A 15,863-nucleotide genomic window follows, 5' to 3' on the forward strand; every position below is an offset into this window, starting at 1 on the left:
GGTCTGATTATTGAATTTATATTTATTAAAAAATATTTAATTGGTTGTATATGTTTAAATACGTTGAGCTAAATTTTTGTTTGGTTGATTGAATCTGAAACTATATGAGCAGATGTAATTGTTAAAATTATGATTGATTACTCGTATGAAATGATTTTGTAACGCTGACAAGTAGATCTACTGGTATCTATCAGATCAGGTTACGAAGTTTGAACAAGATTGTATATTTTACACCCACGAGATATAGATATAAGTAATTAAATAAGTTTTTTGAAAAAATTCTACTTATCCGCTGGGTCGGAAGATGAAAGATCCGGGAACTAAATACACCCATTCTTTCGTGGTGAACCCGAAAAGACGTCAAGCTAGCTTCATTAATCAGACGGTCAGTCTGCTCAGCGAGCTGCAAACGAAACCACCAGTAGGCCGTGGATCCGGTCGTCCCACGGAAATCAGGCCCACAGGAACCTAAGGGCCATCATTCGCTCTCTCACCAACCAAACATCAACAACAACCAAAAAAAAAAAAAAGGAACAACTGCAAACTGCAAACTGTCCCAGTTTCGGTCGTGTGCTCATGTGCACTCGTACAAGGTTTGGAAAATACTCGCACGGCAGTTTCGGTCAACCATCGACTCCACTCCAAACTTGTCAGCAAACCTTGAAATCAGCAGCAGCACCTGGTATCATCGTCCCCAGTGGTTGGTGAGCTCCCCTCAGGCCCTCAAAACTTCAGCAAAAAAGTAAACACCAACAGCAAGTGCTTGGATCCCCAGTCTCATACACACAAGACCCAGCTCGGCCGGCACACTACTAATAACTAACCAATCGGCTATTGTTAATACTTCAACAAAGACTAGTATTAGTACTGCTAATCAAATGGACAATATTTATACACCGGTAGATCCCATACTATTACTACAATTTTTTTTTTAAAAAAAATCATACAATCACAATTTATAATGGTTTTTCAAACCAAGGGCGTCTTAGTTTGTGCAAAAATGGGTCGTAAGCTAAAAATATTATCTTTAACACTCAGCCTTATTGTACATTATAAGAGAACCTTAATTTACATATTGCTACGATCATCTTTAAATTTGAGGTAATACCTCAAACAATAAAATATTATTTCTATACTGATTCTTCTCTCCCAACTACCATCAACTGAAGTCCTCGATAAGATTTTTTATTTTCAAATAAAGCATACCTTACAGTTGGATTTGAATCTTAAACATAACATAAGTAAATTTAAAACCAAACCAGCACATATGAAACATATATTAAAGCTATACACTTGATGCTAAGAGAGTGGAAAACGGGAAAAGGAAAGGGGAGGCCGGTGGGCCCCACTCACCTACCGCCAACCTCCACATCGGTTCCCCTCCGCTCCCGCTCTCCCGACGTATAAATTTGCCGGACACCGCCCCACCGTTTTCCATTCCACCAAACCCGAAGCCCATCAAAGCAAGCGGAGATCGGAGCCACGCCGCCATGGACGCCTCCCTCCTCCTCTCCGTCTCCCTCGCGCTGGTCTTGATCCCGCTCTCCCTCGCGCTCCTCAGCCGGCTCCGCCACGGCCGCCTCCCGCCGGGCCCGCGGCCCTGGCCCGTGGTGGGCAATCTGCTGCAGATCAAGCCCGTCCGGTGCCGCTGCGTCCAGGAGTGGGCGGCGCGGTACGGGCCCATCATCTCCGTCTGGCTCGGGTCCGGGCTCACCGTGGTCGTCTCCACCTCGGAGCTGGCGAAGGAGGTGCTCAAGGAGCACGACCAGCAGCTCGCCGACCGCCCCCGGAACCGGTCCACGCAGCGGTTCAGCCGCAACGGGCAGGACCTGATCTGGGCCGACTACGGCCCGCACTACATCAAGGTGCGCAAGCTCTGCAACCTCGAGCTCTTCACCCCGAAGAGGCTGGAGGCGCTGCGCCCCATCCGCGAGGACGAGATCACCGCCATGGTCGAGTCCGTCCACCGCGCCGCCACCGGTGAGCACACAGAGACCGCAGCCTTGTTTCCTCTTTCGCATCCGGACAATTTTAGGTGAATGTAGTTTCGGACAAATTTAAGGTGTTTGGTGCAAAAAGGGAGGGGAAACTCGTTTGGTGCGTGGATCGTTGCTGGGGTGTCACTGTGTTCGTGGGGTTCGGTGAAGAGCTGCGCTCTGGTACTCGGCTAAACGGTGCTGGGATCACCAATGCGTAGTTGCTTTGTGGGCCTTTTGGTGGCGAGTTTGTGCCTATCCTTGAGGAAAATGCCAAGTCTCAGTCTGCAATTCGTAGGCTTCGTGATGGTTTTGTATCGATTTGGTCATAAGATCGCAGGGGAAATGTCGACTCTCAGCCGATCTGTCTCGTGGAATGATATATTGAAATGCCTCATTTCTGTGAAAGTGGTCACATGGTAAGCACGTTGTTAGAGAGCTAGAGGGTCAATATTTTGCTAAATTAGAACACAGGCACCATAGCACCAGTAGTAATGATCATTGGTCAGCTGCATTGAACTAGGGGACCTTGGGATTATTTTCTTTGTTTTAGCATACCTGATGTCAACCAGATCATGGTGGTTAATTAAGTTGTGCAGGTTGGCTAGGCATCACATGAGTTCAAGTACTCAAGGGGACGTGGGCTGGTCATTGTGATCTTAGTGAGAGGGTTTGAACTATAGCTGCAGCGTTAGCCAAAAATGGGAGTTTAACTATTTGAAATGCATCACCAAGTACACTAGAAAAATGTAGTAGCCACTGATCTTTGTTCAATATGGAAGATGGAATGCTGATCAGGCCCCTCAAAATCAGTGGTAACACCTAATTTCTATTATAACATGTTACTGGTTATGCACATTGCAATTAATGGATTGGGATCAAGTTATTGTATTGAGCATGATGCTCGAAATGCAAGTGAATGGCTCAGTAGGAGTACATTAGCCTAATTTAATGCCATTTTGTTAATCTTTGCCACAACTGCGTTAGCTCACTTACTGATGACATTTTTGCTCAATTTCTATATGTCACTGTATTTTATTTCCTATTCAACTTGTGCTGTCGTTTAAATTTGGCAAGTCATGTGGGTTTAGTAGTCCTCCATTTTGGAAAGCCTTTGTTCTCATAAGTTGATACTCTGGGCAATATAAGCTAGAATAGATATTCAGAAGAAAAACTGTTTTCTAGGAACATTGGTTTTTTCTGGTGTTCGTTATATATATATATATATATATATATAGTTGCAAAGCAAACAAGTCTCTGATAACATTTTGACATAATTTAGCAAAACATTTATTGTTCCGTTATTGGGCGTTCACCTAATTCTTAAAACAGTGTCACAAAAAGGCAAGACAACATATTGAGATGAATTACTTATAGTGAACCAGCTGGCTACCTAATCAATCAAAACCCTAAATTAGCTCAGCGTTTTTCAGATTAAGTTCTAGTTTCAAATTAGTTAATTGATTAATCATATGTTGTTTTCAGGTAATGAAGCAAAGCCAATGGTAGTGCGGAACCACCTTTCTATGGTGGCCTTCAACAATATAACAAGGCTGGCGTTTGGGAAGCGGTTCATGAATGCAAACGGTGAGATTGACGAACAAGGGCGTGAGTTCAAGACTATTGTCAACAATGGGTTGAAGATTGGTGCGTCTCTCTCTGTTGCTGAGTATATTTGGTACTTGAGATGGTTGTGCCCACTTAACGAGGAGCTTTACAAAACTCACAATGAGAGAAGGGATCGCCTGACAATGAAGATCATTGATGAGCATGCTAAGGCTCTCAAGGAGAGTGGTGCCAAGCAGCACTTTGTGGATGCACTGTTCACCCTCAAAGAACAGTATGACCTTAACGAAGACACAGTTATTGGACTTCTATGGGTATGTTGGATCCCTTTTCTCACAGATTACTCATCTGTATATGCCTCCTGGAGTTTGTTTTTATTTTTTGAAATTTCAGATGAGATGCCCTTGTTTTTGTTAATTGGGATGCCAATGCACTCCTAATTCTTCTATTATTGCACACATGTTACATACCCTTGATTACATTGATTAATTAGAGTTAATTTATCAAGGTCACTAGAAAATTGTTTAGTCTAATCTAAGTCAGTTCCAGTATGTAGTTTGGGTGAGAGTGAGAAGTCACTGTCTCAAGGTTAGTGTAAGATGGTGGGATTTGGAAAATGTCTATGTTTGAAAATGGTTGTGCTTTATGGTCCAATCATTCACCTACTAACCACGCGAGAAATGTGCAAAGGTTAGGCCACTTAGCTACTATTTCACTGGGTGACTCTGCATATCCCTATGTTACGCGTGCCAATTTTTTGCATCAACTTTCTTCAGACATGGAAATGAAGACCATATGATGACAATACAATCTGCCGTTTATGAACTTTGAATCCTGGTAATTTTGCTGGTGCTGTGAGTACTTATCTTGATTTGCTCCTCATGTTCAGGACATGATCACTGCTGGAATGGACACAACAGTCATCTCAGTCGAGTGGGCGATGGCAGAGCTAGTCAGGAACCCCAGAGTGCAGAAGAAGGTGCAAGAGGAGCTGGACCGTGTCGTCGGCCGCGACCGTGTCATGTCCGAGACTGACTTCCAAAGCCTCCCCTACCTGCTAGCCATCGTCAAGGAGTCGCTCCGGCTGCACCCGCCGACGCCGCTCATGCTCCCCCACAAGGCCAGCACGAGCGTCAAGATCGGCGGCTACAACATCCCCAAGGGCGCCAACGTGATGGTGAATGTGTGGGCCATCGCGCGCGACCCCAAGGTGTGGAGCAACCCGCTGGAGTTCAGGCCCGAGCGCTTCCTGGAGGAGAACATAGACATCAAGGGGAGCGACTTCAGGGTGCTGCCGTTCGGCGCGGGCAGGCGGGTGTGCCCCGGCGCGCAGCTCGGGATCAACCTCGTGGCCTCCATGATCGGGCACCTCCTACACCACTTCGAGTGGTCCCTCCCGGACGGCACCAAGCCGAAGGATGTCAATATGATGGAGTCCGCCGGGGTCGTAACCTTCATGGGCACGCCGCTGCAGGCCGTCGCCAAGCCGCGCCTGGAGAAGGAGGAGCTGTACAAGAGGATCCCGTTTGAGATGTAAGCTGCCTGCTGCATCTTGAAGTTAACTGTTGGCCGTTTGGCGGGCTTTGCTTGCTGCTGCTGGTTATACTGCTGCTGCTTTCCGCTAGGTGCTGGATAGAACTGTTCGTGTTGTAAAATGTGAGGTGTTAATTGGCCTTTTAATCTCATAAAGTTATCACACGCAGATTGTTCAAATGATCAATGTATGCTCGTGTTTTTGTATCTCTTTTTACATAGTTTTTTTATGGCCTAGTTATAGTGAACAGATCGTTTTACACAATTCACTGTATTTTTTCTCGAACTGAGCACAATGTATTTTTGTGTAACATGTAAGCACAATTTCTTTGAAGTTAGCCTATAAACACTCGTCAAATTTGTCTTTGGTGGAGGAGAGAGATTGTAAGTCATCTGCTAAACAGTAGGTAGCTTACATATGACTTTTAGCACAAACTTCAAGCCACAGGATGATGGCATTGGTGGGTTGGAGGATTTTTCGAAGAAAGCACAACTTTCGGCCTCCATATCAATAGGAGGTCAAGATATCGAAGATATATATAACTATTTTATAATTGTGAGCACATATGCTAAGTTTGAACTCAAACCTGATGAACAGGTTACACCGTAAGAACCGTAAACAGCTCAGTTATACTCACTTCACAACCCTCTTATATTAAGATGATACAACCATAAAAAAATGTTATCGGTCTTTGTATAACTAAGATGCACACGACAAAAACACGAGATGAAACAAAGGAAGTTTATATTGGTATTGGCAAAGCATGTTACAGAACAGGGTGGGGCTTCGTCAGGTAGCAAATCTGGACAGGGGTTGGGTACAGGTTGCGTCATGTTATATTGGGAAGAATATTACTATGAGATTAAAATTTATAAGTGTTAATGTGCTAATTAGTGGTAATTAATAAGCTAATTAGAGTATAATTAGGGTTAATTAGCATATTTTATTGTTAATTAGTAATGACAATGGCAAAAGTAACATTAATATGTGTTAGTGTATGTTGATTAGTGTATTATTAATAATTATTATTTAAAATTAAAAGATATAATTAGTTAATGATTCTCATCCTATCTGTCCTCGTCCCTCCAACCAAAAAAAAAAAGATTTATCTCATCCATCCAACCAAACAAAAACGATGATCATCCTATTTTCAGAAAAGATGATCATCCTAATTCTAGCACAAAAGTGTTATTTCAACCTCATAATAATATTAATTTCAGACTTTTTTGAAGTTACTAGGGATCAAGTACGGCGTGAACCATCAACGCATGATCAAATTAAAACTGCAGTCATTTATCGAGCAGACAAAATTAAGAGGCTTGAATCCGAACAATGTGCACATATGCCTAACAAACCAGCGCGCAGGAAGATCGGAAATTAATTTCGACAGGACGTTTTGATATCCATATTAAGGACAGATAATGATCATTCAGCGGTCAGCGGTGCTGCAGGAAGAGATATCTCTAACACCGGTGCATACAGGAGCTGCTTGAACTTCTCCCATACCTTCTCGCACGTCTTCACCTGGTACAGTTTCTTGGCGCTGACGTCCCTCATCTTCAAAGTAAAGTAGTACATGGATAAAAAGAAAGATTCAATCTTACAGAAAGATCTTTTTTATATATATCATAAGTCCTTTTTCTTCTTCTCAATTGAATCAGAATCTTATAACCCTAATCCAGCCACCACCTGCCGCCTCACCTTTAACAGCCGCTCGAACTCCAACGCCGCGTTCGGCACGCACAAACGGCAATTAATTCCGACGATCACGAGGTCACTCGTGTAGGTACAGGGATTCGATCGATCGGAGTCCGGGGGTCGTCTCACCGTCTTGCTGCTGTGCTCGGCTGAGCCGCTGGAGGATTAGCGGGAAAGGACAGCGGCGAGACAAGACGGAGGGCCACGGTCACTCCCCACCGAACGCCAGCCCCTGGACTCTTACGAAGAAGCGAGATCCGCATCTCTCTCGAGCGGAGGCGAGGCGAGGCGGATCTGCCATCTGGTAGTGACGAGACGACTTGTATGATTGTATCCCAAGCCACTCTGATAATAAAGATCAGTCGATACGGAAGGAAGCATACCGGATACAAATCCTACACAATTCGATGGCGCGGGTCGGATTGGCAAAGGCGAAGACGCGGGATGGGGAGGACGAGCACCAACCAGTGCAACCCAAACAGATCCAGCGCCAGCGTGCAGCCCAAACCGGTGCGTGCAGCACCGCGTAGCGAGCGGCACGACTCAAGGCCCAAACTCCTTCCGCGCGGGCGCCAGCGTGCAGCCCAGAAATCCCCCAGACCGGCTGCATGGGTGGCTCGGTGCAAGCGCTCGCGCTCACCGGGCCAAGCATTTGATCGCGCGCGGTGTACCGTGTACGTACGAGAGCACGCCCGAGCTGAGTGCCTGCACTCGTGCCCCGGAGACAGGCCAATTAAGCGCTCTTCGTTCTCCCTACTACCCTTGGTATTTGATGGTCGCAATGTTCAGTTGACTTGCTGCTATCATCGGAGTAGTTTGTGGTGTGCCTGCCGAAGTTTGATCTTACACCTGCCTGCCTGAACTTGGTGCTTCTGCGTGCAGTTAACAAACTAGCTGCACAAAGCAGCCTAATCTCAAGCTGGGGTATCGACTCGATCCCGGCCACCCACTATCTCCGGCGTGCAGCGAACGACGTCGCCGTCGAGAGAGACGGGAAGTCCGTCACGGTGGCTCCCATGACCGGGCCAGGCCACCGAACCGCACCGAACAAAGCCTCCATTAATTCTCCCACGCGGACCCCGACTCGGCACGTGCGTATGCCTTCCGCTCTCTGTCACGCACCGGTCAACCTCTTCGACCGTCAGTCCTCGGGTTCGGCACGTTAGGCGCAGATCCGCCTGTATAATGCAAAGATGCTTATATAGACTCTATATTATTAAGTGCCTATACATTAGTTTTATCCTATACTGGGAACAACATTTTATATATGCTTAAATAAAATGTGAGGGTGTTTTTTAGCTGAACGGCCGCGCGGTGGCGAGTCGACTTCCGCTACTACCCAGACAACCCCGGCTGCTCGTATATATGCTACACGATGCGTATGCTATGCTTTTTCCTGGGGACGTCGCATCAAAGTGCTGCGCTTTTGCCCGGATGCCTGGGCGGTCCCGCTGAACGTGACGACTGCGAGGAAGGAATCCGGGCATGATGAAGCGAGCGCCTCCGCTAGGGTTTTGCCTTTGTTTTTTTTTCATCTTTATAGATACTTCAAAATTTTATTTTTTATAATATTATTATAACATTCTCTAATACTATTACAGCATCTTTTATTTTTTTAATATCCAGCAACTATCCTATTTCCTATCTTCCATTACTCTACTCATCCCTTCGCACCTATAAACATAATCAAAAACAGTGTTACCGCTCCTCTAAACCATCTGCAAATTTACCTCCCACCCGCTGCTACAGTGCCACGGACACAACACTGTAGCAGTGTAAGCGGGATCCGCTGGAGACGAATACAGCTCCAGACGAGCAGCAAAATGATCGGCACAGTGATACCGATCCATTTTGCAGCGCTGCTGGAGGCATGAAGATTATCCGTACGGTAGTATACACGATTATGGCCCGTATGTATCATTTCGGGATCGCTGCTTGTAGTCTCTTGATAGGGAGCTAGTTACTCCCTCAAGTCACAGACATCGAAATAGTAGTCATCAACGTACTACTTTAACCATTAATTACTGAAATGATATAAATGCAAGGTTATAATACTATGAAACCACTTCTCAAAACAAATTTAGCTATAACATAAGTTTAAACTTGTTAAGTGTACATAACCTAGAACGATATTATTATGTGATGGGAGGGAATACCAGTAAAAGACTTATATACCGGGGCTTGACAGTCTACTAGCACAGTACTTTAGGCCAGTGAGCTACTAGCGCTGCATTCTTTTGTGCAATAATTGGTACTAGAACGACTAGCACAGTTCTTTATTTCTCGGCAAATTTGGAAACTTAGACAATATACGCGACCGTATTTGCGAAATTCGACAACATGTCGACGTATTTACAAATCTAGCACTCGTATTCGGTATCTCAAATACCGAAATTTGAATTTCGGAAACTGAAAATCTGAAAACACCGCGGGCCCACCGTATTCAGCAACTGAGGTGCCGAATACGGCACTGTGTGCCGTATTCGGCACCTCAGTTGCCGAATACACCCTGTACTCTGCTGTATTCGGCAACTGAGGTGCCGAATACGGCCCACAGTGTCGTATTCGGCACCTCAGTTGCCAAATACAGCCGGCCGGCGTCCCATCTTCTTTTTCCCGCGTCACATCAATCTTTGTCACGTCACGTCGTTCGTTTTTTTGCATCCCGTGAGTTCGGCCGGCCGGTGAATAATTGGTGCAGGATGCATGCACGTTGGTCTGCGGAGAGCTAAATAAATTGAGGTCGCGAAGAAGAGAGCAGCACCAGAGCAGAGAAGGGAGCAAGGAATGCGAGGAGCGGCAGAGGAGCAGCATCTCGAGTAGAGAAAGCAGCAGAAGAGGAGCAACGCGAGCAGCAGCAGCGGCAGTTTAATACTTCGAGATCAGCCACTTTCGTACCGGTTAGTTATTAGATTACCTATTTAATACTTAGGTTAGTAATAATATTTAGAGTAATTAGCTTATTTGGTTAGTCAGTTTCGAAATAGATTAGTTCTTTCGGTAGTAGATTGTTTAATCCGTTCAATTACATTTATTTAATTATATTAGTTTATTTAATTAGAGTACTTAGATTATACAAATTAGATTATTTAATTATGTTATTATATTACTTAGATTATTTAATTAGAGTACTTAGTTTATTTAATTAGAGTACTTAGATTATACAAATTAGATTATTTAATTACGTTATTATATTACTTAGATTATTTAATTAGAGTACTTAGTTTATTTAATTAGAGTACTCAGATTATACAAATTAGATAATTTAATTACGTTATTATATTACTTAGATTATTTAATTAGAGTACTTAGTTTATTTAATTAGAGTACTCAGATTATTCTAATTAGATAATTTAATTACGTTATTATATTACTTAGATTATTTAATTAGGGTACTTAGTTTATTTAATTAGAGTACTCAGATTATTCTAATTAGATTATTTAATTACGTTATTATATTACTTAGAATATTTAATTAGGGTACTTAGTTTATTTAATTAGAGTACTTAGATTATACAAATTAGAATATTTAATTACGTTATTATATTACTTAGATTATTTTATTAGAGTACTTAGTTTATTTAATTAGAGTTTTGAGATTATACAAATTAGATTATTTAATTACGTTATTATATTACTTAGATTATTTAATTAGAGTACTTAGTTTATTTAATTAGAGTACTTAGATTATTCTAATCTGTTGTTCACCTATTTGTTGAACCATTAAGCCTTAAATCATTATCATGGCTCATGGTGGTCTTCCCGAGCTTCTTCAGCAGCGGTACGACGAGAACCATAGGGGAAAGATGATATTCACAGGACAGCAGGTACCACGTTTATATGTGCTATTTTATTGTCACGATAATTTCGAACTAACTCTGTACATGTATTGGATAACTCATGCAGTTGGGTCCGTTACGAGCCCGGAGTGTGCACAAGATTAAGGAGTTGGACCCTCTATTCCACGAGCCACTCGCACGGGCGGGACTACTACCTTTCGCTCTCATGATGTGCGGAGCTCCCATGGAGGTGGGCGGTAGGACACCTCTGCCGGCGATTGATGAGGCACTGCTCATAGGTCTCGTCGATCGGTGGCGTCCTGAGACGCACACGTTCCACTTTCCTTTTGGCGAGATGGCTGTAACATTAAGGAACGTGGCCATGCTAACCGGGCTACCAATCAGGGGCGCCCCGTTAATAGTTTCGCGACCCGCAAGGGAGGAGTGGAAGGGTTATGTTGCGGAAAGGTAATTATTTGTTATGTAATGCACTTCAAATATTATAGTGCTATTAAAGCTTCATCTGACCATCTGCATGTTATAGGTTTGGTGTGCAATACGACGGGAAGGATGCTGGCCTCTCCATGTCTTGGGTTCATGGGCTCCCACAGTTCGGTCCTTGCCCACTGGATGCGGACGAGGCTACACTTATGCAGCACTATGAGATGTACTTGTACATCCTGCTCGGAGGCATCATGTTCTGCAATACAGCAGGCGATTATGTCGTCCCCCATATTGTATGATTAGCAGCCCACCTCGCGTCACATCCTTTTGAGCCTACATCTTACAGTTGGGGATCTGCAGTGTTGGTTGTAACCTATAGAGGTTTGTGTGATGCAACCCAGCGAATAAAGAGAAAGGCAACTATTACAGGGTGCTTACACCTCTTACAGCTATGGAGTTGAGAATAAATCCCGGTTTCCAGACCTTGGGTGCTCAAGTGCTACTACCCAGTCCACATCTCCGATGGCATTGCCGATGACATAAGGCTAACGATGGGGTATCGGTGGATTCATGCCAAGCTAAGATGGAGTCAGCAGCAAGACCATGGTAACTACTCCAGGGTGATCAGTGACCTGGACGTCCTCAGCGCTGATCTAGTGGAGTGGGATCCATGGCGTATGGCACAAGTAGAAGAAATTGCAGATGGTGGACTCATCGCATCCTCTTGATGGCCTTCGCAGGTGCAAACTGTCCGTCGAGGATGTGATGAGTCCACCATCTGCAATTTCTTCTACTCGTGCCATACGCCATGGATCCCACTCCACTAGATCAGCGTTGAGGACGTCCAGGTCACTGATCACCCTGGAGTAGTTACCATGGTCTTGCTGTTGACTCCATCTTAGCCTGGCATGAATCCACCGATACCCCATCGTTGGCATTATGTCATCGGCAATGCCATCGAAGATATGGACTGGGTAGTAGCACTTGAGCACCTAAGGTCTGGAAACCGGGAGGTATTCCAACTCCATAGCTGTAAGAGGTGTAAGCACCCTGTAATAGTTGCCTTCCTCTTTGTTCGCTGGGTTGCATCACACAAACCTCTATAGGTTGCAGCCAACACTGCAGATCCCCAACTGTAAGATGTAGGCTCAAAAGGATGTGACGCGAGGTGGGCTGTTAACCATACAATATGGGGGATGACATAATCGCCTGCTGTATTGCAGAACATGATGCCTCCGAGCAGGATGTACAAGTACACCTCATAGTGCTGCATAAGTGTAGCCTCGTCCGCATCTAGTGGGCAAAGACCGAACTGTGGGAGCCCATGAACCCAGGACATGGAGAGGCCAGCATCCTTCCAGTCGTATTGCACACCAAACCTATAACATGCAGATGGTCAGATGAAGCTTTAATAGCACTATAATATTTGAAGTGCATTACATAATAAATAATTACATATCCGCAACATAACCCTTCCACTCCTCCCTTGCGGGTCGTGAAACTATTAACGGGGCGCCCCTGATTGGTAGCCCGGTCAGCATGGCCACGTCCCTCAATGTTACAGCCATCTCGCCAAAAGGAAAGTGGAACGTGTGCGTCTCAGGACGCCACCGGTCGACGAGACCTGTGAGCAGTGCCTCATCAATCGCCGGCAGAGGTGTCCTACCGCCCACCTCCATGGGAGCTCCGGCCATCATGAGAGCGAAAGGTAGTAGTCCCGTCCGTGCGAGTGGCTCGTGGAATCGAGGGTCCAACTCCTTAATCTTGTGCACACTCCGGGCTCGTAACGGACCCAACTGCATGAGTTATCCAATACATGTACAGAGTTAGTTCGAAATTATCGTGGCAATAAAATAGCACATATAAACGTGGTACCTGCTGTCCTGTGAATATCATCCTTCCCCTATGGTTCTCGTCGTACCGCTGCTGAAGAAGCTCGGGAAGACCACCATGAGCCATGATAATGATTTAAGGCTTCATGGTTCAACAAATAGGTGAACAACAGATTAGAATAATCTAAGTACTCTAATTAAATAAACTAAGTACCCTAATTAAATAATCTAAGTAATATAATAACGTAATTAAATAATCTAATTTGTATAATCTCAAAACTCTAATTAAATAAACTAAGTACTCTAATAAAATAATCTAAGTAATATAATAACGTAATTAAATATTCTAATTCGTATAATCTAAGTACTCTAATTAAATAAACTAAGTACCCTAATTAAATAATCTAAGTAATATAATAACGTAATTAAATTATCTAATTAGAATAATCTGAGTACTCTAATTAAATAAACTAAGTACTCTAATTAAATAATCTAAGTAATATAATAACGTAATTAAATTATCTAATTAGAATAATCTGAGTACTCTAATTAAATAAACTAAGTACTCTAATTAAATAATCTAAGTAATATAATAACGTAATTAAATTATCTAATAAGTATAATCTAAATACTCTAATTAAATAAACTAAGTACCTAATTAAATAATCTAAGTAATATAATAACGTAATTAAATAATCTAATTAGAATAATCTAAGTACTCTAATTAAATAAACTAAGTACTCTAATTAAATAATCTAAGTAATATAATAACGTAATTAAATAATCTAATTTGTATAATCTAAGTACTCTAATTAAATAAACTAAGTACTCTAATTAAATAATCTAAGTAATATAATAACATAATTAAATAATCTAATTTGTATAATCTAAGTACTCTAATTAAATAAACTAATATAATTAAATAAATGTAATTGAACGGATTAAACAATCTACTACCGAAAGAACTAATCTATTTCGAAACTGACTAACCAAATAAGCTAATTACTCTAAATATTATTACTAACCTAAGTATTAAATAGGTAATCTAATAACTAACCAGTACGAAAGTGGCTGATCTCGAAGTATTAAACTGCCGCTGCTGCTGCTCGCGTTGCTCCTCTTCTGCTGCTTTCTCTACTCGAGATGCTGCTCCTCTGCCGCTCCTCGCATTCCTTGCTCCCTTCTCTGCTCTGGTGCTGCTCTCTTCTTCGCGACCTCAATTTATTTAGCTCTCCGCAGACCAACGTGCATGCATCCTGCACCAATTATTCACCGGCCGGCCGAACTCACGGGATGCAAAAAAACGAACGACGTGACGTGACAAAGATTGATGTGACGCGGGAAAAAGAAGATGGGACGCTGGCCGGCTGTATTCAGCAACTGAGGTGCCGAATACGGCACAACAGCAGAGTACAGGGTGTATTCGGCAACTGAGGTGCCGAATACGGCCCACAGTGCCGTATTCGGCACCTCAGTTGCCGAATACGGTAGGCCCGCGGTGTTTTCGGATTTTCAGTTTCCGAAATTCAAATTTCGGTATTTGAGATACCGAATACGAGTGCTAGATTTGCAAATACGTCGATATATTGTCTAATTTCGCAAATACGGTCGCGTATGTTATCTAAATTTCCAAATTTGCCACTAGCGCTGCATTCTTTTTGTGCAGTAATTGGTACTAGAACGACTGGTTGCTGTCGCTGCTGCATACAACGCTAGAATAATAGGAGGAGATCCACAGACTGGCAAACGCATCGTTGCCTTCTGCCCCCTGCTCGTGTGTGCGACTGTGACTCTCCGAAGGCAGTTAAAAGAGTGTGAACCGTATGGACTATATATACAAGTGAATTAAAGTATATTAAGTGAAATTATATTTATTAAAAAGAAAAGTGTTTGGTTGTTTATATCTATCTAGGTATGTTAAGTTTAAATTTTTGTTTTGTTGACCAAATGTGAGATCGCATAAACAGATATAAGAATTGAGATTATGATTGATTGTTTGTATAATAATAATTTTATAATATTGATAAGTGAGCTCGTGCTGCATAAATAGATGCAGGAACTTGAATCAGTCAAGCCAGACTACGAATCTAAGTGTAGGCGTATATTTACATTCACTGAACAAAACTAAAATAATACCAACATATAACTAAATACGTACCTCCTAAAATTATAAATATCCATCAAGCCAGCATCTACTGTACAGCAGCATCAATCACTCCCTGCGTTGACGGTGTCTGAGCCTTTCTTTCTCTGTGCGGCGAACACACGGGGTCTGATTTTCACCAGCGTTCTTCCAGCGCATGACCGGTACAGACGGATTCTAAATTGTATCCGTACGTGTGCATGCGATATGATGTAATCCAAGGAGATGAACGCACGCGTGTAGCTTTGGAAACTTGGGCTGCCATTGTCTCTAGGCCTGGGGATGCAATGCAAGCTACGACCGCGCTCGGGAAACCACTTGTTCCCATTGGTAGTATACACTTTATACCACCTAATTTGGCTGATAAAAGGAGATATGACTCCCTTATCAAACATATTCTCTCCTTTGGAAATCCTAAGCTGATCCACGTAAAGTTGCATTCTTTTTTTTTAGAGTTAAAGGGATGAAGACTCTGTCTCAATTGCATTCGCAGCTTGACAAAACGTTTACAGCATCAGATTCAGGTTTTAACGTCATAAAGAAAAACAGCACTCGAGAAAATCAAATAGCCTTCCCATCTATTCAATCTCCTCCTTTACCTGGTAGGGTAAAATTGTACTATGGGCTCGTTTGGTTATACCCTATGTGAGGTGTATGAGGAAAAGGGGTTCTTCACGAGGCGTGATGTGTGAGAGTAACAACAGGCAGCGCGGGAGCTGCTTCTCATCCGCCGCTCAGGGTGTGTTTGGTTGCCAAAATATTCTCAGTCTGGTTCGTACGAGTCATGCAGGCTGAGTTGAGTCAGGCTGAGTTGATATATGAGGGTCTGTTTGGTTGGTTGTATGTGCTAAGTCTGGCTGAGAAAAGATTATGTTTGGTTGCCCGCATGAG

At 43.2% G+C, this 15,863-nt stretch overlaps 2 protein-coding genes across 2 annotated transcripts; one reads left to right on the forward strand and one right to left on the reverse strand.

Moving 5' to 3' along the window:
- The first annotated feature begins 1,411 nt into the window (after nucleotides 1-1,411).
- LOC133885634 (cytochrome P450 98A1-like) lies at nucleotides 1,412-5,365 on the forward strand. Its single transcript, XM_062325367.1, has 3 exons — nucleotides 1,412-1,980; nucleotides 3,462-3,856; nucleotides 4,432-5,365. The coding sequence occupies exons 1-3, from the start codon at nucleotides 1,491-1,493 to the stop codon at nucleotides 5,077-5,079; spliced, it is 1,533 nt and encodes a 510-aa protein (XP_062181351.1). The 5' UTR covers nucleotides 1,412-1,490; the 3' UTR covers nucleotides 5,080-5,365.
- Nucleotides 5,366-6,501: 1,136 nt separating this feature from the next.
- LOC133884134 (uncharacterized) lies at nucleotides 6,502-13,030 on the reverse strand. Its single transcript, XM_062323498.1, has 4 exons — nucleotides 12,873-13,030; nucleotides 12,453-12,793; nucleotides 7,535-7,646; nucleotides 6,502-6,633 (listed from the first exon to the last, which is right to left on the reverse strand). The coding sequence occupies exons 1-4, from the start codon at nucleotides 12,954-12,956 to the stop codon at nucleotides 6,502-6,504; spliced, it is 669 nt and encodes a 222-aa protein (XP_062179482.1). The 5' UTR covers nucleotides 12,957-13,030.
- Between the last annotated feature and the right edge of the window lie 2,833 nt (nucleotides 13,031-15,863).

Source organism: Phragmites australis, chromosome 11, assembly GCF_958298935.1.
Source record: "Phragmites australis chromosome 11, lpPhrAust1.1, whole genome shotgun sequence".
In the NCBI taxonomy this organism is placed as follows: Eukaryota; Viridiplantae; Streptophyta; class Magnoliopsida; order Poales; family Poaceae; genus Phragmites; species Phragmites australis.